This window comes from Clytia hemisphaerica, unplaced genomic scaffold (assembly GCF_902728285.1).
Source record: "Clytia hemisphaerica strain Z4C2 unplaced genomic scaffold, Clytia hemisphaerica genome assembly, whole genome shotgun sequence".
Taxonomy (NCBI): Eukaryota; Metazoa; Cnidaria; class Hydrozoa; order Leptothecata; family Clytiidae; genus Clytia; species Clytia hemisphaerica.
Window position 1 is genome coordinate 80,289 of NW_027104107.1, and position 25,441 is coordinate 105,729.

Genomic DNA, 25,441 nt, shown 5'->3' on the forward strand with positions numbered 1-25,441 from the left:
TCGACTGCCAAGTAACCTTTGTCACAAAATTCAAAAACAGAGCAACATAGAAAAGTTCAAGATATCGGGACCAACGTGAAAATATGTTTTTCTAAGGCCAAGGGGGATACCTCTATGTGTAAAAAATATATTATTAAAAAAATTTAAGTTTAGCAATCAGAATAACTAATTTTTGTGGCTTGGATGGGCACTTAGCTTGAAAGCCAATTCAGTTGTTTAAGGTTCTTTTTCAGAAATTGGCATATATGAAAAATTTCAGGAATTTTACCCTTGATAATTTATACTGCTCTTGTTGAAGCATTCCAAAGTGGATTGAACGATTACGTGATTTGGTCTTTTTTTGCGTCATGACGTGATTTATGACTTCAAAAAGCGTGATGGTGCGATAAGAGATCTGGTTATTACGGTGGTGTACCGATAAGGGATGACAATCAATATCAATAGTCACACATTACGTTGTTTACACACAGACCCAGTATCTACGGCTAATTTCAAAATTCGTTACTGTACTACGAAACAAAACGTGAGATATACTCTGGTATAGATTACACAAACTTTACACATTACATTTTGTAAGGAGCACCACCCAGCTGGTACACAACGTTGTTTCAACGTTTATATAACGTTCACAACGTCTATATAACGTTAGATGAACGTTAAAACAACGTTGTGGACCCAGCTGGTACACAACGTTGTTTCAAAGTTTATATAACGTTCACAACGTCTATATAACGTTAGATGAACGTTGAAACAACGTTATGTGCCAGCTGGGCAAGTGGTCAAAGGCGTCACCGTTTCAAATCAGAGATTCGTGGTTCAAGTTTCGCTCCTACCGATGTTCTGTTAAGTTCATAGACATGGCCGTGGACCCCGTAAAAATAATCGAAAGATTGCCTAGAAGTCCTAGGTTACTGGGCTATCCACGTTGAATATCGACTCTATCCATGACTTCTTCTGTTTTGCGTGATCAGAACTCTTTCAACGTGAAAGCGTGATTATAATTTTTGGGGCCATAAGCGTATATATAAGCAAGGTTAATCCAAGCTTTACCCTTTCTTTGTCTAATGGTATCTTTTTCTCGATAAACGTAAGCTAAAATGACAAGTGTCAAGCGTGGGTTGTGCTTGAAAGAAAAAGTTTCACTTTCTATAAGTCATCATTCTCTGCTGAAAGTCATGGGTAAAATTGGGTTTCATGGCAAAATCAATGGGACCAATTTGAGACAAGTTTACCTGGAATCATATTTATGGAAATGTATAAGGGATGAAATAAAAATCAAACAGATTTAAACTCTCAAAGTGTATTCGTTTGATTCAGAGAGTGTTGAAAGTTTGTCTACTTTTTCGTAAAAAATGGATCAAATTCGATACTTTATGATATGTAACCTGATGACTAGAGCAAAAAGTGCAATAACTTTGTAACAAACTTCTACTGTTCTATCACTCTTGTCTATGCGTGTCTTGAAACTCAAATTTTGCCAAAATATTTTTCATAGCCCGTCATAAGTGGTGAAAAATGATGTTGTTGACAAAATTTAGAGTGAGTGCATTACAGAAACACTGTTTTTAAGAAGTTAGATAAACTTTCATTTTACTGACTGGAAGACATATTAGAAAAAGGGAAATCACAAAAATGTTTGCTGTGTGATTACTGTCTTATCGGAAAAAAAAGTTACAAATCACGATGAAGATTACGCTTTTACCGTTTCAAATTTACTTGCATTGTCTATTAGTTTTGAAAACGACATCAGATCCTAGTATAGTGCGGATTCAAAGAACACTTATCAGTCGAGATCCATCAGCATCTTACAAACTTTTTTATAACTCACAAGATACTTTTGATAATCCTTACAAGAACAGAAGATTTTGTAAAAGTTTAAATGGAAGATGTGCTTCAGTGTATTGTGGGAAGTGCGAATGTAAAAATACAGATGACACCTTTTTATCTTACAACCATGGTTGTTTGGTGAAAAACGATTTATATCAAGCTACCAATGGTATGAATATTCATTTCTCATCCAATAAATTATGACACCTCTGTTTCAATCCTCCCTTACCCAGCTGGCACAAAACGTTGTTTTAACGTTCATCTAACGTTATATTGACGTTGTGAACGTTAAACGTTGCAACAACGTTGTGTGTCAGCTGGATATATAGATATTATGGATCATATGCAGTTAACAGTGTCCATGGTCAAATTGTGGACCAGTGGGTTTCACTTAAGTCCATTTGTACACCCCTGTCTCAGTGCCGGCGGTAGAACTTTTTCCCTCAATGGGGACGAAGATTTCTATCAAAATGCCAAGGGGGATAGAAAATCTATTGTTTCCAGCTCGAAAATTCCAGTGGGGATGGTTTTGGAGTGCAATTTTTTACATTCAGTTTTCAATGGGGATAAAATCATAGAGCAATTTCGCAGTGGGGTTGAAATTGTAGGATATTTTTTCCACCGGGGACGATTTTTTGGCCTATTTTTCCACCGGGGTGGGGGGTCCACCGGGTCTGTGACACAGGGGTGTAGTTGTAATCAAAGTCTGTAATTTTTGAGCGATTTCTAATTCTGAAGACTGGAATATCTCAGTTTGGATTAAAATCTAACACAATTACAAAAGGGTTATAAAATCTAAAGATTTCAGCTGAAAAGATAAGCCATCAGGTTTAGTTTTAGACCACATATCTTTTAGAGTTTTAAAGTATTTTTCTAATCGGGGATGATATTTCAGTTCAGTTTCCTAGCGAAAAAGGTTCAACATGATGTACTAAAAAACCCCAAAAATGTGTACGAAGAAAATTTTTTGTTTAAATTAAAGCTGATAGGTCCTATTCTAAGGTCCTGAGTAGTAGTGTGGAGGAGGGTCCGGATAACGAGGTCCGAAATATTTTCAAAATCTGATAAAAACGGGGGAGGGGGGTTCCGGGTAAAAGGGAGGGGTCCAAAATAGTACCTCTAAACCCCCCCGAAATAAGGTAATTATACATGGTTACTTAGAGCAATTGCACGTGTGATAGCGGAAAGTATTTCAAAAATAAATAAATTGGAGGATATTAATAAGAACAGAAGTGGGAGGTTCTCCAAAAAATTCTCGAAAATTAATAATCAGATGGAAATGTTGATTCAAGACCTTAGAGAACTTTAACCTTTATCTTTATTGTTTTAGGTACTGACAATTTAGAGTATCACAAATTTGCTGCCATCATACCTACTGCCACAACAGCTACTTTTTCACAAAACAAATGCGTCTATCTCTTCATTCCTCCACTCCTTCAACAACATCTTCAGTTTTGTTCGGCTGCATCGATATGGAAAAATAATCCATTGAATGGAAATATGGAATTGTATAGTGATCAAACAGCCGGCAATATCCTCAGAGCTAATCATGACGATAAAGGAGTTTGTATTACGGTGAGACTTTGTGATACACTTTTTTTATAAGAACAATTTTATAAGAACTATGAGGCTCAAAATCGCCAAAAATAAGAACAATTTAAGAACAATGCTGAGCCTGAAATTACTCAAATTCAATGAATTGTAGGGGTTAAAATAGTAAATATTGGATTTAACGCCTAAAATTCCTCAATTACACCTTATAAATAAGAACAGGATAAGAACAATTTGAGGCTCAAAGTGACAAAAAAAATAAGAACAGCTTAGCCTCAGCAAAATTTTATTGTTTCTTATAAAAAAGTGTACTAGAGCCCTATTTCATTTTAAGTTAGTATATGCGTTAAATCTCTTCAATTTATAGTTCTCGTAGGAACAGATTTCACTGTCTAGTCAAATTTTATCTGCAAATTTGATGTCCTTAAAATCAATATTTTCAAATATTTTAGTGTCAAGCTTTCAACTGTTTTGGACTTGATAGTTTGAGAGGTTCAGTTATCAAGTTAGATTTGCATTGTCAAAGCATATATGGGAGTAAAGTTACGCAAACAAATGCTTGCTTTGTTTTCAAAATGGAAGGGAGTCGATCTTTGTTATGTAAGTAATTTCTAAGTTAATGATATTCCCCATAGCGAACCCCGATTACACCATCAAGTCAAAAATTCCTTTATTGATCACCCATTACATTTTTTGAAACCATAAAATCAAACCATAACGCCATCACGCCCAAGGTCCTATCATTCCATTAGCTGAACTGCTTAACGCCTTGATAAAAGATGGTCAGAATAAGTTCTGCCAAGTTTATCTCAAAGATTTTAAATATCGTTTGTACGCAGCATGTAGAAAGCGTTCTTTTAAACAAAATATTTCAATAATGCCCCGGCTGGCACACAACGTTGTTTCAACGTTTATTTAACGTTCACAACGTCCATATAACGTTAGGTGAACGTTGAAAAAACGTTGTGTGCCAGCTGGATTAAGGCTTTTTCAAATATTTTGATAACAAATCTAAGAGTATAATTTAATTTCATAATAGAAAATAATTTTAATGACAATTATTTGTTTTAAAACTTAATCTTTTCCAGACAGCTACAATTCTACTACATCAGCTCCTCAAACTGGGGCAACATCAACAACAACAACAACCACAACGTCAACAACGACAAAGACGAGTACATCAACAGCACCATCGACCACAGATACAACTCCTCCACATACAACACCATTTATAACATCTCATCGGCCAGCAACAACTGTCAAACACACTACCAATTCTCCCACAACAGCTGGAAAACCTTTCACGATAGCCACGATGACGACACACGAATCAATACAAACCACTCGCGAAACAGAACCTCTAATTACAGAACCCATCACTTCAACACAGGTAAGAAGATGAAAAAAGTACAAGTTGCAATGACTGTTCCTGCAAGCTTTATTTTAAAGGTTTTATTTTTACATAAGTGTTCCCGTTTATTATCAGACACACATTTTATATCAGGACAGTGTCTGCCTATTTTTCTGTTATGCTGATATAAAGCAAAAATTGAACGGTATTCTTTTCCTCTTTCTGATCAATCTTGCCCCACATCCGTGTCAATTCATTGTGAAAAGCTTGTAGACTAAAATTGATGAGTAAGCAAACGATAACACTTTTATTTAAGAACAAAACCTTTAATATATTGTATTATTTCATAGGAATATACACTGAAAATCGGCAAAAAATAAATAAAAGAATATGCTTAGAACATCAGCATCACGAGATTTGACCTTTAAACTTAAGAATGCCGTTTTTACTTTAAATTGCCAATTATACCCTGGTAAAGGCAAAAAAACATACATCGTAAATTTTATAAATTGAACGGAGGTTGGAAACATCATTACATGTTAGAAATTTCGGCCAGGGCTGTATTCAAGGTACTTTAATGGGATAAATTTTCGCGGGGATTAAATTTCGCGGTTGAGCTCATCCGCGAAATTTTAAGATTTCGCGGGATTAATTTTCGCGGATGAGGGATTTCCTGATTTTTCGCGGGGATTTAATTTCGCGGATTGGGGTACAAATTAAAATTTTTGAAAAGGGTCAAAACATTGAAATAAAAATTTTCCAGGAAATTTAAGAATTTGTTTTTCAAGTAATAAGAGGGTGTTTTGGAATAGGGCGAGGAGATATGTATTACAAAGAACACTGTTTGCAAATGCTGCTGCCAAAACAAAGCGTCCGAGTAAACCAGAAAACCCATCTGTTATCCCGAAGACATCTAATGGGCCTATTTTGTTAGATTAGGAAGTTTTTTAACTTGTTAAAAGAAGCAAAAGAGAGATAAATAAAATGACTTAAAATTGTTGTTTCGTTATTTTCACTCTTTCTTATCATTGAAAATAAATTCTTTTGATTTCCGTTTTCCCTCCTTTTCTTACATATCCTTTTAAATGTTTAATTTCAAGCCAGTTGGATTACCCTCTTGCATTGAAAAGCTTTTAACAATAAGCGATCACTTTAGATAAAAAAATTTCCAATACCTCTTCCAAGTTTGTAAATTTGTGAAGAAAATTTTGAGGAAAACGATTTTTTGCTAACAAGCATATCGAGGATTTGACCTTTTTCGAGGGTTGCGTGCCCTCATGTAGAAAAAAAATAAAAAAAGATAAAAATAGAAATTTCGCGGATTGCAAAAAAAATTCAAATTTTTCGCGGAAACTAATTTTCGCGGATGGGCCTTTTTCAGATTTCCAATGGAACTTATTTTCGCGGATGACACCCAAATCCGCGAAATCCGCGAAAATTAATCCCCGCGAAAATTTATCCCATTAAGATTTTGGGTTATAGCTTTAAGAATATCATAAAAATACTTTAAGCATGATTTTTCTAAAAAGTTAAAGATACCCATGGTGAAAAGTGATAAAAACCACTTATACAAAGAACTTAGTAGTACTAATTAACATGCGACAAAAATTATATAAAATATTTCTGATTGTTTTTCATAGAAAACTTATGCTGGAAACCCATCGAAAATCAAACAAGAGGAGAAACCAAATACATTGCTGTATATAACAGTCCCGTGTGTCGTTGCGCTTCTTGCCATTGTCGTCGTTGTTGTTTTCATTAACCGAAGGAGAAGATCAAGGTAATACTAGACTGGAGTCATTTATAATACGCGCAGTACACCATTGAGTTTAAAGCCCGAAGGTTTAGAGTAGAATCTGTAACCTTTCCCAGGTTAGAAAAAGAGAAGCCACTTATTTCCCATCCAGAACGCGCCTAGAGCGCACCGCAATCCTGAGGACGGATTGTATCTAGCGGTTCCTTTGTTTTTGAGGACTGAATTTTATTATTTTGTGTAAAATCCACGTGTATGACTTCTGGATGGGAACTAAGTGGTTTCATTTCCCATGCATCCAGGAGTCTCGATAAACTAGTCCTCGGGCTTGGAAGTCAATGTGCAATACATTAATATTGTTATCATATGATAATACAATAATCGTAATAGGATGATATCAGTTTGTATTATCCAAATTTTTTTTCTTGTTCTGCTCGGTTCTGCTTATGTCTGAATTAGTTACTTTCTCCTAAAATGATCGATTTTATGTATCGGAGGATATCGTGGGCGACAGTATGTGAAGTCGACTCAAAACAAAGTTGATTGTTGATGAACGGCTCTATATCGCCTTTGCTCACCCAAACAGAGGGCGGTACTTTGGTGTTTTTACCATCTTAAGCAAAGTGGACGGCGGTTTTAATGACATGTCAACTTTGCTTTATATCGTCTCCTTCGATTTATCAAATACATAAACTCTCTATTATTCTAGGAAAACTGGAGGTGGTGATGTGTCTTGGCATCATAATTCAAGCACATCTTCAAGAGCGCGAATAAATGCACCAGAAAACCAAAGTCATTACGAAATTGAAGATGAAGATACTTTGAGAAATGGAAACCGATATAATACGTATCCTAATGATTTAGGACACACTGTAAGTTACGAAGTCAATTTAATCAAATCCACAATGAACAGATCCTTGTTTTGAAACAGTTTTAAGAAAGACATTACGTAATAGTGAACTTATTTTTCGCTAAAATACTACTATAGGTTATTTAACTCAATTTGTTAATCAATACGCCACTTTCCTTGAAGATGGTGACTGAGAAAGGTTTGAGCCCCGGTTTGTGCCCCGGTGCTTTCTACTGAAATTGTATTGAAATCTGTTCTTCTTAGAGGAGGAGGAGGAGGAGGGGAGGAGGAGGAGAGGAGGAGGAGGAGGAGGAGGAGGAGGAGGAGGAGGAGGACTGTCAGCATTTCAGTGTGTTAAGCCAATTTGATAATGTTTTGGCCAGTAGCCATCAATTGTAGTAATGAAAGATGTGGGTTAAATTTTAAGCTAAACTCTTGGCTTGGGCTACGTAGAACTGCTTCGATGATTATCTCTGATTATCTCTTTTCTTACACATTTTTGTAGAACGGAGGATATCGAGACAGCAACATTTACCAAGATCCAAATGCCGTGCTGACAAGAGAAAACGATTTGTATGGACTATCAAGCTCACCAAAGAATGCTTATGATGAACCAAATTTGGTAAATTTACCACCAGAAAATTCAGACAATGATTATAAAAACTTGACTTTACCGTATAAGGAAAGTTATTACGAAGGCATAGGCGGGGGTTCCTCAAATCAAAGAGGAAGTACCTTGAAGAGGGCGCAGAATGATTATTATAATATGTGATAGTCTAAAATGACTGGTCTTGAGCATTTGTGGTATATATATTTAAAATGAAAAATCTAGATGATTACACCTTTTCGACTGTAGTTGCCAATCACCACGCGAGTATTCTTGTGTCCGTTTTACCAACCTAAAACCATCCCAGTCATTTTTTCGCACTTATAGACAATAGAAAAAGGTGTAAAATAAGTGGATTGAGTTTAGGGGAGTAATTAAATAAAAGAGTGGCACGCGCCTAACAGCGCGACTACGGTCGAAAAGGTGTTTTGGAATGTAATTGTACCGGGCAACTCACAAATTTTTGGATATTCTGAAAACCCAATAACGATCAAAGTTTTGTTTGAGCCTAATAAATTTTATTCCTAGATTCATTTCAATTTCGATTTGTTGTATTCAGCCCAGTAGTTTGACTGTAGACTAAGGGTAAGGTCTTGGGGTGGTTCCCAAGCTTCCAGATTTTTTGAGCCGCCCAGTATTATCTTCTTAAAATATTACTAACAATTTCAGGGACCCCTTAAAAACCTTAGAAAATATGATTGACTTTGATAAAAAAGAATTTATGAAATATTGTAAAATAAAAGTAATTACTAAAAGGCAATAAAAATTTTGAAAAAATATTCTTTCTAAAAATGTTAAAAATGAAATTAAAAATAAATTCTCCTCGTAGAAAAACTGAATTGTTTTTTTTTGGAAAACGATGTTTTTATTTTAGCCCTGACCAGCAGCCACCAAAAATACCGTTAAAAATCACTTAAGAAATATGCATCCTCTATGTAGAAGGAAAGCTTCCGTACTTCCGAAATGGAAATCTTCTAGAAAACATGTTCGTCTTGATTCATCCTTACGTATAATATTTACAGGTTGTCTATATCATTTGCACAATTGCGATCTAATTTACATCACGAAGTTCGAATTCTTCTTGTCCAAATCTGACATTTCTGACATCTAGATAAAATCAAAGCAAAAATATTCAAGCACAATTTGATGTAGTATCGTGTTTAAAATTCCCGTCCGAGAGTTACCCCTGTCTTTGTGTTTTGGAGTTTTAGAAGCTTGGTTAGTAAGATTCGTGTGAGAAATCTTTAAATATCATAAGATTTAAATTATGAATGGCTAGATGTTCATACAATCATTGAATTTCTAAACCTTTTTGTGAAAATTGACATAGGTTACCGAAATTTAAGGGAAACTCTCGGACGGGAATTTTATACACGATTAGTATACCCTATATCAGAATATACCAGAGGGGACGCATGCAGCCAACACGCGATGTGACTTAATAGTATGTATTTGAGACTTTTTAATTGCTACTTTAGTCAATCTTTTTGGATAACTCAATAGCAGGAAATTATATTGAATACGTAGTTTTGAAGCTGGATATGTGACCAATGATACGTTCCTTGTATGTCCTATTCAGTAGCATAGCCAAGAGGGGCGCAAAATCTTTGTAGGAGAGCAGAATTTTATGACACTCTTACTATCTATTCACAATAAAAAAATATAATTACAGTGTCATAGAAATCTGCTCTCCGAAAAAAATTACGCTACTGCCTATGGGACGAGTTGGAGCTCTTATTTGATTTGGTTGGTCGTTAACCAGTAATAAAACAATTTTGTTACTTTTTCTAAAGAACGCGTCATTTTTATTACTTCAAATGACCAATTATTAAAGTATCTTATAAAAACTCCATGTCATTTGCTGCCTATAGCATGCTTCCTTTAACTTTCCACCTCACCCAAAAGATATTCTTAAAGTATTCTTATGATGATTTGGTTAATGTTCAGCCTAGAAATTTTTCTTACATAAAGTAGCGTGTAAGTCTTTGAAGTAATACTTACTTGTACTTTATCAGTGAATGTCGATGAATCTTTCAATTCGGAAGGATCAGATGTCATATACATATTCTGAGCAACAGGAAGCGAGTGTCCCTTTTCTTTTATTGATGGTGCATCTGTTGAATAGTAGTTATCATAGTTCTGGCCACGAATGAAAACTCCTTTTCTTGTGCTGTATCTAAAGAAATGAAATGGTAAATCAAGTTCAGACACATGTGTTCAAAATGCATGTCCTGTAATGGTCTTTAGTAAGCTGATCCTTTAGTCCAATATTTTTTATTTTATAATTCATATTTTATATTTTATTATAGATTTCAAGAAAAAGTTTTGGCTTTTTATTGTCGAAGATCAGATAAAGAGGCTGCATTTTTTATAAAACATATTAAAGGGGCATTAAAGTACTGACGAAATTTGTAAACACGTACGCAGCGGGATACAAAATCAAAACAAATGTTACATGTTAAAAAAAAATCAAACCAAATATGGCTGATTTTGATTGTTTCAATTGTTTTACAAGTTTGTTTTAGACACGTGATTTTAATTGTTCTCTTTAATGACACGTGGTTCGTGCAATGTTTACACTTTACTACTGTTATGTCACTTTAAATCTTAATTCTAGTTTTACACTTGACAATCGTTCAGTGTGAAACTGACAGTAGTGAATATTTTTCACTTTTACAAATAAAATTATGAAATTGATTCAGCTCTTTTACATTTTGTTGGTATGCGCTCTCTACAACGGAAATAACTTGCTTTGTTTCTAAATCCTAATTCTAAATTACTATTACTGTTATAAAATATAGTGAGGCGATAAGGTAGTAATTGTTAGAACTACATAAAGGTTTATAGATGTTAGTATATTTCATTGATTTTTCCTTTGATTCTACTAACGATCATAACCATTTTGGATGAAACAAGTTATCTTACCCATCACTTTGTCTGCAACATAAACAGAATGATAAGATGACAATGATGATGAAACAAGCAGCAAACAAAACAGAAACAATAATGATGGAATCTGTTGACCCTGTATGAAATGAAAAGTAATGAATATCTATGTTAGAATTTTAATAGTTTTTTTTATAATAACAAATTATATATATAGAACATAGGGCGTCGATAGCCAAAATGTTAAGAGCAAGTAAAGAACATTTCAAGGCTTCGGGGACTTCAAAACACCCGATTTCTTAGGAAACAGACAAAATACCCGCAAAATGGTGAAAATAAGAACATGTTAAGAACATTTTTAGGCTTAAATCTCAAAAAGTTAAGAACATTCAAAGGCTTCAAAAATGTTCGATGCTCTTATATAAAAAACGTGTAAGCGGTAGAGAACTTAAGAGAACAGTAAATAAATATTTATGTGGAATAAAATTTGAATGATTAGATAAACAAATATTGGATACATATGAAACCCGGAAACACAAGCGAATTGAATTTATGTTACTTCAAGTTGAGTCCAGTATGTAAAAGTTATTTTTTATTATACAGAAAGGAGACGCACCTCTGACAAAACACAATAAACAATAGACTACTTAAAATATAGCAACCTATGACTCTAAAAGCTAACGGTTCGTTGCCTTACGCTCACTACGCTTGCTTGACATAGAAATAAACAATAGATTTTCCACAGATTTTTTTGCTGGTGCAGCGCTGGAGTTCCAAAATGATGTGAAAGCAAACGGTAGATACGTTCAATAATGTCCTTTAGTCATTTAATGCTAATGATACGCTGATTATTTTGTTAGGATATCATCAAATGTGGAATAAAATATATGCTGAAAGTGATACAAGCGATATTCAAGCAAAAGCGAATGATAATTTCATGATAAAATTTAGAACTTACATTCATTGTCTGTGACTTGTTCCTTGACTTTCACATGAATGATGTAGGAACATGAAAAGCCATCTCCGATACTGTCGTCCTTACATCTGCAAGTGAAGGTGTTTTTTAATGCATTGTTCTCACAGGTTGCATTGACGTGGCATGGGTTTGTCGAACAATGATCAATAGCTAAAAAATGAGGATTTAAAAGCTGTAAATATGAGAAATTATCCGTTGAAATGCAGATGATCTGGAGTTTTTACAACGTCGGTTAAAGATTTCTTCCTGTGTTTTTTACCAGTTCTATAGTCGTGATATTATGCTATACACTCCCACATCGTCAGAACCTAAAAAAGGGACCCTGACCAGCGGCACGTCCCCGCATGGCCCCCCCAATATTTTGCAAAGTATTTTTTTTTACTTTAAAAAATCTTATATATACCGTTTAGAGGGGTGAAATAAGGGTAAAAAGTCGAAAATTTTCTTCGTCGCCCAACCATGGTGGACACATTTTTTTGGCCCCCTCAATTCGATTTGCACGCCGGGGGCCATGTCCCCGTACCCAATTTTGCCTAACTGCCCCCTCCCCGGATTGATACACACTATTAGCCTGAGAATCCAATGCGGTAAACCCCAGGCTTCACAAAAATAATGCTTGTACCTTGGAGTGTTTGACTTGCTGGATCAATTTGACCAGTAAATGAATCAGTTGCAGTGAAAGATTGAACATTGGGTTCAGAGGTGAAAGCTTTCGTCAATGCATCGTTCAATGTTTCATTGTTAACTTCCTCGGTTCCATAGACTTGATAATCGACTTTCAAACTTCCAATCCTGAAATGCAATACAATCGTATTTTTGATTGGTAAATAAACATTGCAGTGTAGTTGCACTTATTATTTCATACTCGACTTATTCTATTCACCAATATATTGGTTACCATCAAAATACAGTAATATAAACCGCCTTTTGATTCTAAAGTTACTAAAAGTTGTGCCTTGTTTTTCGTTCCTTAAGACAAAGGTGCCAAGCTTCATATATTCGGTATATGGAACACTTTTTACTGACATTATTGAGTTTAGTAAGTCTTAGAATTCACAGAATCCATTGCAAATATTCAAATTTTTAGGTACTACTAAATTTCAACATACCTGAATACTATAACTTCAAAGCGTGATACACCTTTAACTTTGGCGAGTGTTGATGACATCTAATATGAAAATATGTTTGTTTGTAATTTTTTGAGCAAAGAGACGTTCATATTTGATCCAGGTCTGTTAGCTTCCCTTATCACGGTTTTAAATTTTTGAGTTCAAATATGCATTCATGAAGTTAAATTGGAGTTGTGAAGGAATTGAAATTTGCTAGGGACAGCACACAAAAATATATAAAGAAGGGATAAAACGAAGAAAGGAAGACAGCGATTAGTAATAACTTGATGAAACTTATCATTACAGATTCTCAGTAAAAAAAAAAAGACGTTATTTCCCCCCTTTGACAGTTTCAACCCGTGTAGTGCCCCAATCTTCAGTGAAATAAACGTTCCTCAAAGAATTCTACAGTGCAAATGATTTTGACGATTATTTCAGTTCAGTTCAGTTTGGAATGTTGATATTTAAAATTTCTCTTGTACCATAGACATGGCGGAAATGAATTTTACCATTATCTTTACCTTATCTGTCACTGCTTTCAAGAGGAAAGAATACGTTTTCGATTCTTTATCTTTGATGTCACCTTCAGTCAATGTGTCGTCGTTGAGCTTTGGGTCAGTAATAGTGAATGTACCACGGGTAGAAAAAACCTCTGAAAATAAAACATAATATAAGTCTTGAATATACCCTGAACCAATAATTTTCGTGTATGGTACCCAACGGGCACACAACGTTGTTTCAAGGTTAATCTAACGTTATATGGACGTTGTGAACGTTAGATAAACGTTGAAATGACGTTGTGTGCCAGCTGGGTAGGTTTAAAGTAAGTGCTGTCACATATAAATCTCTTCACCCTCAAGACCTAACATTTTCGTTCTGGAAAACCTTTTAGATGATGACTACTTGACCAATTGAAACTATCATGAAAAGGTTCACGATAGTTTGAAGCTGTTCTCAACTTCAGTTGAGCTAGAATCTGACAATATCTGTATCACATTCACAATGATGTTCACATTGTTATTTCTATTTAGAGTATATCCAGAAATCTACTCCAAAAGCTTTATTTTAAGTAGAAAGTTGCAATGATTAGACTTACTAGACTTATATTGCAAGCGGTAAATTTGAATTGTAGCAGTACATTCTTAAGTTTTGGTATGGTTAAAATTCATTCATAAACAATTGATACCTTTCTCTTTTGGGACTGGTTTTAGTGTTGGTTGAGTCGTTTTACCACCAGGCTGCACATCTGCACAGTATCTGAAATTACACATCTTTGAATCTAAACTGGAGTTTGTCAACTTAAATAATGGTGAAAGTCGATATACATAAAATGAATGTCCATCTTCACTGCATTTTTCAAGAAACAAAACTTCCCGTCTCTCACATTGACAATACTTTGATACATCGTTTGGAGAGGAGTTGATGCAAACACGTCGATCTTGAGAACCAAATTTTTGTGGATGTTGACCGTCTAACCATACATTGCTGGAAAATCCTGAGCAAGTCCTGCATAAAAATAAAAACCATAATAGCAATTAGTGGCAAAATATGCAAGCACATGGAAATTATATGACCCCCTTTGATGAAAGTTTATTTTTTTGCTTTAGCTTTTTGGAAAATTGACAAAAAGGAATATCATTGAAAGCTATTAGCAAACCCAGCGGAAGCGGAGAGAATGGGAAGACCTCTCCACTTTTGAGAAAATGAGATTTTTTTTTTCAAATATTCTTATTTCAAGCCTTCAGTCTCCCCAACTTGACGGTTGTTCTGCCGGGTCTGATTAGGGAAAAAGTATCGAAATCAATTATTGTGCGAGTCAGAGTATTGAATTTTTTCTATTGTTTTCTACACTATTGTTTTTTTGAATAAGCTTCTTTAAGCAGCAGATGATATTCGAGCTTGCTGAAATATTGAATTAAAATTTTTGCATACCTATTAAACTGGTCAGTTAAGCTGCATCCTTCAGTCAACTTCAAACTGTAACCCTCTGTTGTCACAAACCGCACAGCTGAATAATAATTCAGATCACACATTATGCTGCTCAATGATTTACCAAGAGCGACTCTCGTATCATCCACTATGGTCTTATAGTGTTTACATAGGGTGAATGATTCGTCTTCCTGGATTGGTGTTTCTGTAGTTGTCGTTATTGAAGAGCTAGAAACAGTTGGTGATTCAACACTTGATGATGGTTGAATATCACCAGAGATGGTGGTGGAGTTGGAGACATCGAATATTCCATAATCGAACATTGAAATAGATGATTCTGTGATGGAGCTTGTGATTGATTCTGTTGATGCTATGACATTTTGAGCTGAACTTGTTTGGCTGGGTTCACCATTGGACATTGATGCAGGTTCTTGTATGATGGCACCATTTTTCAAGACAAAGTTACCAACACTTTGAGATGTGTTTGAATCAAGAGATTGAGATGAAGCAACTATTGGTGTACTAGATGGTTCGACTGATTTGGATTTCATTGAAATTGATTCTGTTGTCATTTTTGGCATTGGTGTTTCACTTGATGATAAATTAACGATAGAATTATTTTTCGGTTTTACTGTTGTTGGTTTTATTGTTGTGGTCGTAGCATTCGTGGCCGTCGTGGTCGTCGTTGTTCTGGCCGTCGTGGTTGTGGGCGTTGTAGTTGTAGTAGGTGTTGTCGTCGTCGTTGTGGTGATTTCTGCAAATTAATTTAGCAAAGAAAATGTTATAACAAAGGGTAATACATTAGCAACAAAGCCAATTCCTATTCTTATATTGCTATTGTAACAGGCTCAAAATTAAAGATGTCTTCATACTTTTTTACGGTTGAGTCTCATATTGTAGATGAAACGTGACAAGGGTAATTTGTTACATTTTCAAAATCTGTCTCAATATAATCAGCAGTAGTTACTGATTTTTTCGTGTCATTTGCAGATTATATTGAGACAGACTTTATACTTTTTTGCTGATACGTTTAAAGTTAGATTTTTCTACACAGTCTGTGTAAAGAATGCTAATACAATAATGACCGGTTAATGAGGGCTGTACCGAGAAACATTGCCCGAGAAATTTGTCTTTATTTTTATGAAATTTGTCGTTTTTCGTGTGTCTATTTATAGTAAATGTAGGATTCTCTAGATTAAGCCCCTCACAGTATAGCATGGTGTAACCTAGAAATCTAAGCCAGATTGATTCAATCGCTTGGTAAAATCTGATGGTAAGTTGTGACTTTTTCAAAGCAAACTTAAAGTTCCGTACATCATAAAAATCATCAAAGTGTCGATAACGCTATATTGTCGTCAGCCGTATCTTAGCCTTGTAAAAACTGGCTTGGTTAACCAGGCTAAACATGGTGGTCGTAAGCAAAAAAGTATCAATTTACCATCAGGATGGAGGACAGTACATGCCCTAGCATCACAATGAGGAAAATCGTTGGTTCGTCTGCGATACACGTAGAAGTCTCCACAGTTCGTCACCACGATTTCACTTGAAAACTGACATTTACATGTTGAAGGATCAGAAAAACACAGAGTCATTGAAGCACGCCCTGAAAATCAACAAAAACATTGTTCTAACCCAGCTAGCACACGACGTTGTTTCGTATGGACATTGTGAACGTTACATAAACGTTGAAGCAACGTTGTGTGCCAGCTGGGAAAATTTTTTTTTTTTCATTTGAAACGTTTTTAACATAATGAGCTCACAGATATTACAATACTGTATTACTTCGAATAAGCGCCCCGGGTGTTCATTGAAATTTTTGGATTTTAGGAAGAGTGTTTATTCGAGGGGCGTTTAAACGAAGGGGGGCGTTCATTAATTAATTTATGAACGTGCTCACTTTGGTAACGCGAATTGGAATCTTATTTGCGCCTTTTATTTTATCATTTGAGTACAAATATGTTAGTTTAGGGATATAGAAACGGGTCAAAACCAGCTCGAATACAAAAAGAACACAATCATTGTTGTATATCAAAGTTTTTCTTCGTGTTAAACTTCTTATTGCTGCCTGTTTCAAATAAACACCCTTCCTTGGAGGAGCCTTTTATTCAAAGGGGGCGTTTATTTAAAGGGAAGGAGGCGTTCAGTGAAAATTTTTCCTAAAAGAAGGGGCGTTTATTCCAAGTAATACGGTTAATCTGTAATTGAGATTTTACCAATACTTTCGCTTAGAATCATTGTCAAATTTGCATAGATTTATTGATTTCTCAAGACAACGATTTGAGCTGAAAGTCTTTTGCAATAATCATGTATGAGAATTTATCAAAAGTCGTTATGACCAAACAATGGATACTCACCTTCTCTGGGTCCTGGATGTACCCCTTGTATCCATCCTCTATATTTTGCATCACAGAATGTGTTATTGATCAACATCTCGAGATTCGAAACTTTACTTGGACAATTTTCAGCTAATTGTACGTCTTTCCCTTCGGTGGATTGAAATCTAAAGCCAAAGGAAAAAGAAAATGTTCAATTCCTCGTTGTGTCAAAACTGCTTCTTTTTAGCTCAATGCAGTATGCGTATCTTGTTACTACACCGTAATTACACGTTTTTTTTTTAAGAAACACACTTTTAAGAAACACGAGGCTCAGAATGCCTAAAAACTAAGAAACATCTAAGAAACATGCAGAGGCTGAGAATGAGAAAATAACATTTTTTAATTCGTTGTTTTAAGAACCTTCCAACCCAGCCTTCCATAAGGCTGAATATGTTAAAAAGTTTAGAAACATGTAAGAAACATTTAAGGCTCAAAATGCCCATTTCTTAAGAAACATTGAGGCTGCTTGGTAAAACTAGTTTCTTAAAAAAACAAACGTGTATGCACTAAAAGTCAACGTCATTCTTGCACCCCCTTTCACAGACCCGGAAGGATATTTTCAGCCACTGAGGATGGACATAAGGTCCTAAAACTTGACGGATTGATATTCCCATTTTTTTTTTGACTAGGGATTTCAATTCTTTTGTTTTCAAGTCAGAAAATTCAGTGGGGATGGAAAAAGTAGCATATATCTTGCAGTGAGGATTGGTTTATTTGATTATTGTCAGTAGGAAAAAAAATTGGAGAAAAATTTTCCACCGTGGACAATATTTGGGTCAATTTTTTCAGTAGAAAGGAGTCCCAGTGGGTGTATGCTTTATATCAATTAATAAGTTTTATCTGTCTGTTGTGGGTTTGATCCCTGATCACCGCCAACTCAGCAAATGAGTAGCTTAGATTGAGTACTCTGATCTAGGTGGTAAGTTACTGGGAGCTGAGACTAGGTGTGGCGCTCCACCTTAGCATTCGATCTCCCAGGTTTAGCGCAAATAGAAAAGGGGGTTAACTTCCTCACTGCCGACTCCACTAACAGACACCATTTGAAGAATATGAATATACCCATTTGGCACACAACGTTGTTTCAACTATCATCTAACGTTATATCAGTGCCGTAGGAAGCATTTTCATATTGGGGGGCTGAAGTTTAGTGACACCGCGAGGGCCAACTGGTTTGGCCTGAGGGGGAAATTTTGAAAATTTGAGCTCTAGATTGCTTAAAACTAATACACTCAAAACATGCACATAAAGACAATTATGACAAATTAAAAAAGAAAACCTTTGCATTTTACAAAATATCCATTTTTGAAAAAATTATTGGGTGGGGGGGGGCATAGCCCCTCCTTGCACCCCCAGTTGCTACGGCACTGTATATGGACGTTGTGAACGTTAGATAAATGTTGAAACAACGTTGTGTGCCATTTGGGTACATACTTATATAAACAAGTTTATGAAAAGCTCAAATTTCAATACCTGATCCATTTATTTTCCTCGAAATCCTCATCATCATCACACAGACCAAGTTGTTTATTTCTAATACTTCTGTCATACGTAGATTTGTGATCCCAAAATCGTGTGTCGTCTTTGATTATTTCATGACCTCCCTCAGTACATTGTGTTGGTGTCGAGTCTATCAACAAAATTTGTAGTTTCTTTAATGAGATACATCCTTGGGGCAAACTATTGTCAAGGCAGAACCAAAATTCTGAATTTTTCTTGCGCGAAGTTTGTATGCAGCTAAAGTCCCTCTTTTTGGAAGTCATAGAACTAAAATGTCCTTTTAATTATAGCGTTAGGCCCTAACTTAGGACAAGTCCGGTATGTCTATTTCGTTGTTTTTTCAATCAACCAAACAATAACAAAACACTAAATACCTCATTTTTGGGTCTCTTATATAATTAATTACATACATTACCTTTGCTTCTAACTTTAGAATCAGTACCACAAAATGTACCATTCTTTGGTGTATCTTGTGTTGGTCTGCCAGCATATTCCGGCAATGGAGGAGATTTATAAACATAAAAATCTCCACAATTCCGTATCAACAGAGGTGTGACCGTTGGTCGAGGACAGATGAGCCTATGGATATTATTATATGTTGTATTGAATTGGGATTTTCCAGAAAAAGAAATTACCCAACTGTTGAGGATATTGATTTTTCGAAGTATCGAAATCGATATACACCCTTAAAAATATGCTCAACCCCCTGATTATCCTTTCTTATAAAGATGCTTACCCCTGGATATCGTATTTTTTACTTGAAAAGACACTTTACCCCCTGGATATCCGCTCCCTTGTAGATATTAACCCCATGGATATCCACTTTTGAACAAAAATCGTTAACCCCTATATATCCAATATCCTCAACAGGGGGCGGGACGAACTAGAAAAAGGACTGGGCTGGAAAAGCCCATTACTGTTTGGCTAGTTAACCTTATTGAAAATAAGCGTTTAGGGGCTGATTTTTACATCTCTATACCTGCAGAATAATTAACAGACGTTTCGTTATTTTATTTCCGCCTGTACAACACAAATAAAAATTGGGTTAAAAATCAGATTTCACAACGACATAAAAAAAATGCCGAGGTGGGGGTCGAGGTTTTTGAATCAGGCTTTTGGGCAAGTTTGAACAAAAGCTACTTTTAAAATTAAATAGCCTCTTTTTTCAAAGAACGACCAAACAGTGAAGCTCGTTTGTAATTTTACCCCAGAATTCTTACTTATAATCACATCTAATACTGTTGGGATCACAATTACTAACAACTCCAATGAAACCAAGAGTTAATGCTTCATACTGGCACCCGATGGATGTTGTATACAATAATTCTACAAAATGAAGAAAACGTTATGAAAAGAATTTTAAATTTATAAAATCACCTATCGAATAGGCAAGAAAATTGCTAAATTATGATAAATAGAGAGGCAGTAGTAGTGGTTGTGCTGTATGACAGATTTGTAGCGCCCAATTTTCAAAAATCAGAGACTCCTTGGTCATCAAAATGTAATTGCAGTAGAAATCTTTTCTCCAAATATCCCTATCCATTATGAATAGTCCATGGTCTTTCATTAAGGCCGGTTTCCATTTGCGCGCGCTGTGATTGCACTTTCTCGAGTAAGTAAAAGCTTCCACGCTATTAATCAAAAGAAAAATGAAGCAATTCCATTGGCGCGATTTAACGTAACGGTTGAAAAAAAAAATGAAATGTGTTCAATTTTTTTTTGAGCACGCGCTACATTTTTATGATGTATTTTTTTACCAAGCAAAAAGAATTGAAACAAAAAAGTACGATCGCAGTGCGCGTAAGTGAAGACCGGCCTGTAGGATTGAAGCCAAAAAGTGCGATCGCAGTGCGTGCAAGCGGAGACCGGCCTTAAGAATTGAAGCCAAAAAGTGCGATCGCAGTGCATGCAAGTTGAAATCGGCTATTAAGAAGTGAGAGTCTTCTGTCCAATAAAACATCCAAAAAAGACGAGGAGAAATTTTATTGTTTACGATAACCAAGATCCCACGAATTAAAATCATGGATTTAAAGAGGCATTAAAGTACTGACGAAATTTGTAAACAAACCGTATGCTATAGTATGCGTAGTTAAAAGTTCAAAAATCGGCCTAAAGTGCCTAGTATGCAGCAGGATACAAGATCAAAACAAATGTCACATTACAAATTAAAAAATCAAAACAAATATGACTGATTTTGATTGTTTCAATTGTTTTACAAGTGTGTTTTGGACACGTGACTTTAATTGTTCTCTTTAATGACACGTGGCGCGCACAATGTCTACGTTTTACTACTTTTATGTCCCTTTTAAATAAAGTGACAACTGGTGTACTGTTTTTTAGTTTTCATTAAGGCATCGACATTGTAGCCAGGAGAGTGTCAGACGTGATTTCTAACCTCCGCTCAACGAGTTTTCACTTCACTTATACAAACAAACGCCTGATTGCAAACAACTCTCGTTGCGGCTCGTTTTATCGCATCCAATCAGATTTTAGTATTTTCTCTCGCAAACAAAACGACAATTTGTTGTTTCTGATTGCTTTGTTAAAATAACGCGTTCCTAACAAAGAGAAAAAGTTTGTCATTTTTAATTGCTCTTGGAAATAACGTAGATGTTATCAATTTTGCCTTGGATAACAAAATATTTTTATTACCTTGGGAATTTGAAAAGTCTTCGGCAAAGGTGAGCACGTTTTTACCGAGTTTATTTGCAACTAAAGCTAATACACCTTTTCGACCGTAGCCGCTAATTGCCGCGCGGGCATTTTTTACCACCCTAAAACCGTCCCAGTATTTTTTTCGCGCCTGAAGACAATAGAAAACAGTGTAAAAAAAGGATTGGATCGAGTTTAGGGTGGTAAAAAATGCCCGCGCGGCAATTGGCGGCTACGGTCGAAAAGGTGTATAGTATACACATAGATTTATAAAACCCGAAGGGCTAGATATCGTGCTTTTGCTGAAAAGTGTGTCGAGGTTAGGTAGGAAATCCTGTGATATTACAATATAATTTCGGCGCTTGAACAATCAGAAGCTTCGTGGATTTTCGATAACAATAGCAGCAATATTTTTTGCGATATTCACTTTTTTTTTCTTGGAAGAGCTTAAAGCACTTCATCTGGTCCTTCGGGATTTACAAATCTATGAGTATATATCTTTTAAGGTCAAAATTATACTATTAGCTTAGAACGTTGCGAATTAAAAAAAGTACGAGTTACCATATTTTCGTGTTGGATGTTCATCATTAACCACGTGCATGAAACTGGACATCCAATAAGTTGTTAGAGGAGGTTCGACCGCAGTGTGCGCGTGTACACCGCATGGTCCGAATGTATCCTGAAATAAATTTTAATCTCATCATAGTCCGTTTAAAAAACCCCGGTCAATTCTTTCCATTATAGACTTTTTCATAAATTACGTCACGAACATCACTTGCCTCGTATTCAAACAATTTCCATAGTGATTATGTCACTTGAGACATTAAATGATTTTTTAATTTATAGAAGGTAGTTCTAATAAAATCTGCTGGGAGTTAATCACCATGGCAATAATTTCAAAACGAGGCAAGTGATGTTCATGACCTAATTTATGAAAAGGTCTATTGTTTCTTACTTTAACGCAATTGTTTGCTCTCTTTTTGATCACGTGATTAAATCTTAAACCAATCCCAAGCGGAATACTTGGTAACGTGATCAAAAACTGAACAATTCGATTTTTGTCATTTGATATTAACAAAGGAAAAAGCTAACAAAAAGTTAAAACAATAAGCTTTCAGACCAGAGTTTTTTATATGGACTTTGATCTCATAATGAATTAAATAGACCTATTGCACTGTGTATTTGGATTCCCAGGCTATCACAGCTCCGGCGGAACAGTCTCCCAAAGCGAGGATAAAAATCTACCACAATAGGGGGGGAGGGTTGCAGGGGTTCGAAATACCGTTTTCCCGTCAAAATTTTTACTGAATCCAGGAATCCCGAAAATTGACAAAATAATAGCACCGTCACACCGGTTTGTACAGGTTCAAACACCGGCATAATGATAAAAAATAAGGCCAAATACCGTCACCGTCTGATTCTAAAATACCATTTTCCCGTCTTTATTTTCGTCAAATCCCGTAATACCGTACTAAAAAAGGGCCAATCCCGTCACACCGTAAAAATACAACCCCCCCCCACAATAGGGATATAATTTTTTTAATATTTAACTACGCATGTGGATAAGGTGAAAGCTAATTTCCTAGTAGGGCACCACCCTTACAAACAAGTCTCTCCAACTAGAAATTTCAATAACTTTAACAATATTTTCAATTTACCCACGCTTTAATATTTTTTCCAGCAAAGTTTTTACGTTCTTGGTCAAAGGAAAAATGAAACAATTCCATTTGCGCGATCTGATACCCTGAGTATCAGAGGTTAAGTCTTCAAAGAATATATTAACCTCTGAAGACCAATAGTAGAAATTTTATCGCGCATGTGTCAATCTAATCACTGTAGAAAGAATCAAAGATGAAGAGCAAATACAGGGTGTCCCTAATTAAAGTATCGAGTTTGAACATGCGATTGAGTAGAAAGTTTTATGTGCGTGTTCACAAAATTGTATTTTAAGCTCTCCCTCTTTTTTCTTTGTCATTACGATCAATTTATTACGTTGTAACTACCTTTTGTAATAAGCCTGTGTGATGGAGAACGTTCTTATATTTTAGCGATAACGCACACAAACTTTTCTACTCAATCGCATGTTCAAACTCGATACTTTAATTAGGGACACCCTGTATTACCTTATTAATGTCTAGCAGACTGTATCAGTATGCAGTTTACTATTTACGAACTCCCCAGAAACCTCCGAGTATAATTGAAATTAGTTTCTTTCGAAAGAAATCTTTTACATGATCCCCAAATGTATAACAGTAATTACTAAACTTTTTATTATGAAAATGTCAATTTAATTGAATCGAAATAATAGACATCTTATGATTCTCTATCACTGACTCTTTTTGAAAAGCATTGATGATATTTTTGAGTTGTGTTTCCAACGAAAGGAATAAAAAAGTCAGCTTTGAACTCCATCCAAGATCTTGGATGGTCGTCATGGTTACTTTTCTCTGCGTTGATTGCGCGCTGAATAGAATCTCGATTGGTCGGCACAGGTCAATGTATGATATCGGTCTGTGCTTTTCACGGTAGTGATCTGACGTAACGGTTGAAAAAAGTTGAAATGTAGTTAACTTTTTTTTCAAGTGCGCACTACATTTTTATGACGTAATCTTTTTTCCAAGCAAAAAGAATTACAGCCAAAAAGTGTGATTACAGCGCACGCAAGTGGAAACTGGCCTTTAAATTTAAAACTTTTGCTTTCAACGAAAAAAGGGCTTTAAAGTATAAGGTATCTATTCTTACCACTCGACTCTGGTACGTTTCCGGCATTTCAGTGACTTCCAACATTCTTTCAGCTTTGCCTTTCATTTGGAAGCGAAACCATTTCCAATTAAACTGTTCAGTGTTATCATGATTGGAAAGGTTAAATTTGTTGCTGGAAAATTTCAAGTGTCTGTGATCATGTTGAGCTCCGACTAACTTGTAATGGTTTACACATTCATCAGGGATGATATCTTCACTTGTTGCCAAGACAACTAGAATAACTAAAAACATGCAAATCATCATAAGAAACCTATAATCAAGATGGCTACCCAACTGAACAACGTTTATATAAGGTTCACAACGTTAAATGGACGTTACAAACAACGTTGTGTGCCAGCTCGTTACAAGTACATTCGGACTTTTCGTAAAAATCTACATTAAATTGGGCTAAATTTTCTCTAGATTACAAGGGTCCTATTTGGAGATGCTAGTTTTTGGCCGCACATATGGTAGTTTTCAGATTTTTCAGCAGGCACAGCGGAAGCGGGAAGACAGGGGAGACTTCAGCCTTTGAGAAAATGAGATTTTTTCCTCAAATTTCTAGGGAATTTTATCTTATTTTGAGCCTTCAGCCTTCCCACTATTGCGGCTGTTCCACCGGGCCTGTTCAGGCGGTCAATAAAAAAAATATGACATTTTTTTTTTATTTTAGCAGCGTCGCCATTCTAATCATTTAATCTCGAAGTGAAGAATAAGCTTACCTGCTATCAATAATGTAACTATACTGCTCTTCATTTTTGTTTATTTTATTTCAACCCTAAAATCACAAACGTAAAGTAACATTGTCAACGTAAATATGGGTGCTCCGATATCATATGGAATTAAAAATGAGGATTTGAGGATTTTAAAAGAGCAAGTAAGTGCTGGGGGACACGCCTTTCTCACAGCTCCGGTGTAGCGGATTATTTTAACTCCCTGTAAAGATAACTCTCCCAGTCATAATAAACTAAGTAAAAAACACTCCCTAGAGTAGAAATTTCCTAGGAAATTATAACTCCCTTAGTAAATAATGACTCCCCAAAACCTTTTTTCTATAGAGGTAGTTAAAGAGACTAGTTGGATAAGTAAGACTCCCTTCCTCAAATGTCAAGCAGAAGAAGTCATTGTATTACATTACATTAACCCTAACTAACCCTAACACACTGCATTCGCAAATTTTGAAAACTTTGCACTCATCCTTGTCCCAAGGGACCCAAAAAACCCGAGGAGTCTTTAGAAATAAAGGATTAATTTGGAAATTTTGTAGATATCCTAATTATGTGTTAATTTTGTACCTTTCTTTGTTGTTAATTTCCAACAATTTTTCAAAAGCTTA

The 25,441-nt window shown here is 35.5% G+C and overlaps 2 protein-coding genes across 2 annotated transcripts; one reads left to right on the forward strand and one right to left on the reverse strand.

The window, feature by feature from the left end:
• The first annotated feature begins 1,491 nt into the window (after positions 1 to 1,491).
• LOC136813255 (uncharacterized) lies at positions 1,492 to 8,762 on the forward strand. The gene is made up of 8 exons (XM_067069767.1): positions 1,492 to 1,996; positions 3,158 to 3,402; positions 3,831 to 3,978; positions 4,467 to 4,768; positions 6,370 to 6,509; positions 7,192 to 7,354; positions 7,838 to 8,206; positions 8,280 to 8,762. Exons 1-7 carry the CDS (start codon positions 1,684 to 1,686, stop codon positions 8,102 to 8,104), a joined length of 1,578 nt encoding a protein of 525 aa, XP_066925868.1. The 5' UTR covers positions 1,492 to 1,683; the 3' UTR covers positions 8,105 to 8,206; positions 8,280 to 8,762.
• LOC136813253 (uncharacterized) lies at positions 8,568 to 24,885 on the reverse strand. Its single transcript, XM_067069765.1, has 17 exons — positions 24,828 to 24,885; positions 24,106 to 24,347; positions 21,925 to 22,042; positions 19,932 to 20,037; positions 19,127 to 19,290; positions 18,685 to 18,841; positions 17,194 to 17,339; positions 16,278 to 16,442; positions 14,843 to 15,593; positions 14,097 to 14,416; positions 13,432 to 13,562; positions 12,911 to 12,969; positions 12,424 to 12,593; positions 11,784 to 11,951; positions 10,865 to 10,964; positions 9,941 to 10,115; positions 8,568 to 9,046 (listed from the first exon to the last, which is right to left on the reverse strand). Exons 1-17 carry the CDS (start codon positions 24,859 to 24,861, stop codon positions 8,996 to 8,998), a joined length of 3,057 nt encoding a protein of 1,018 aa, XP_066925866.1. The 5' UTR covers positions 24,862 to 24,885; the 3' UTR covers positions 8,568 to 8,995.
• Between the last annotated feature and the right edge of the window lie 556 nt (positions 24,886 to 25,441).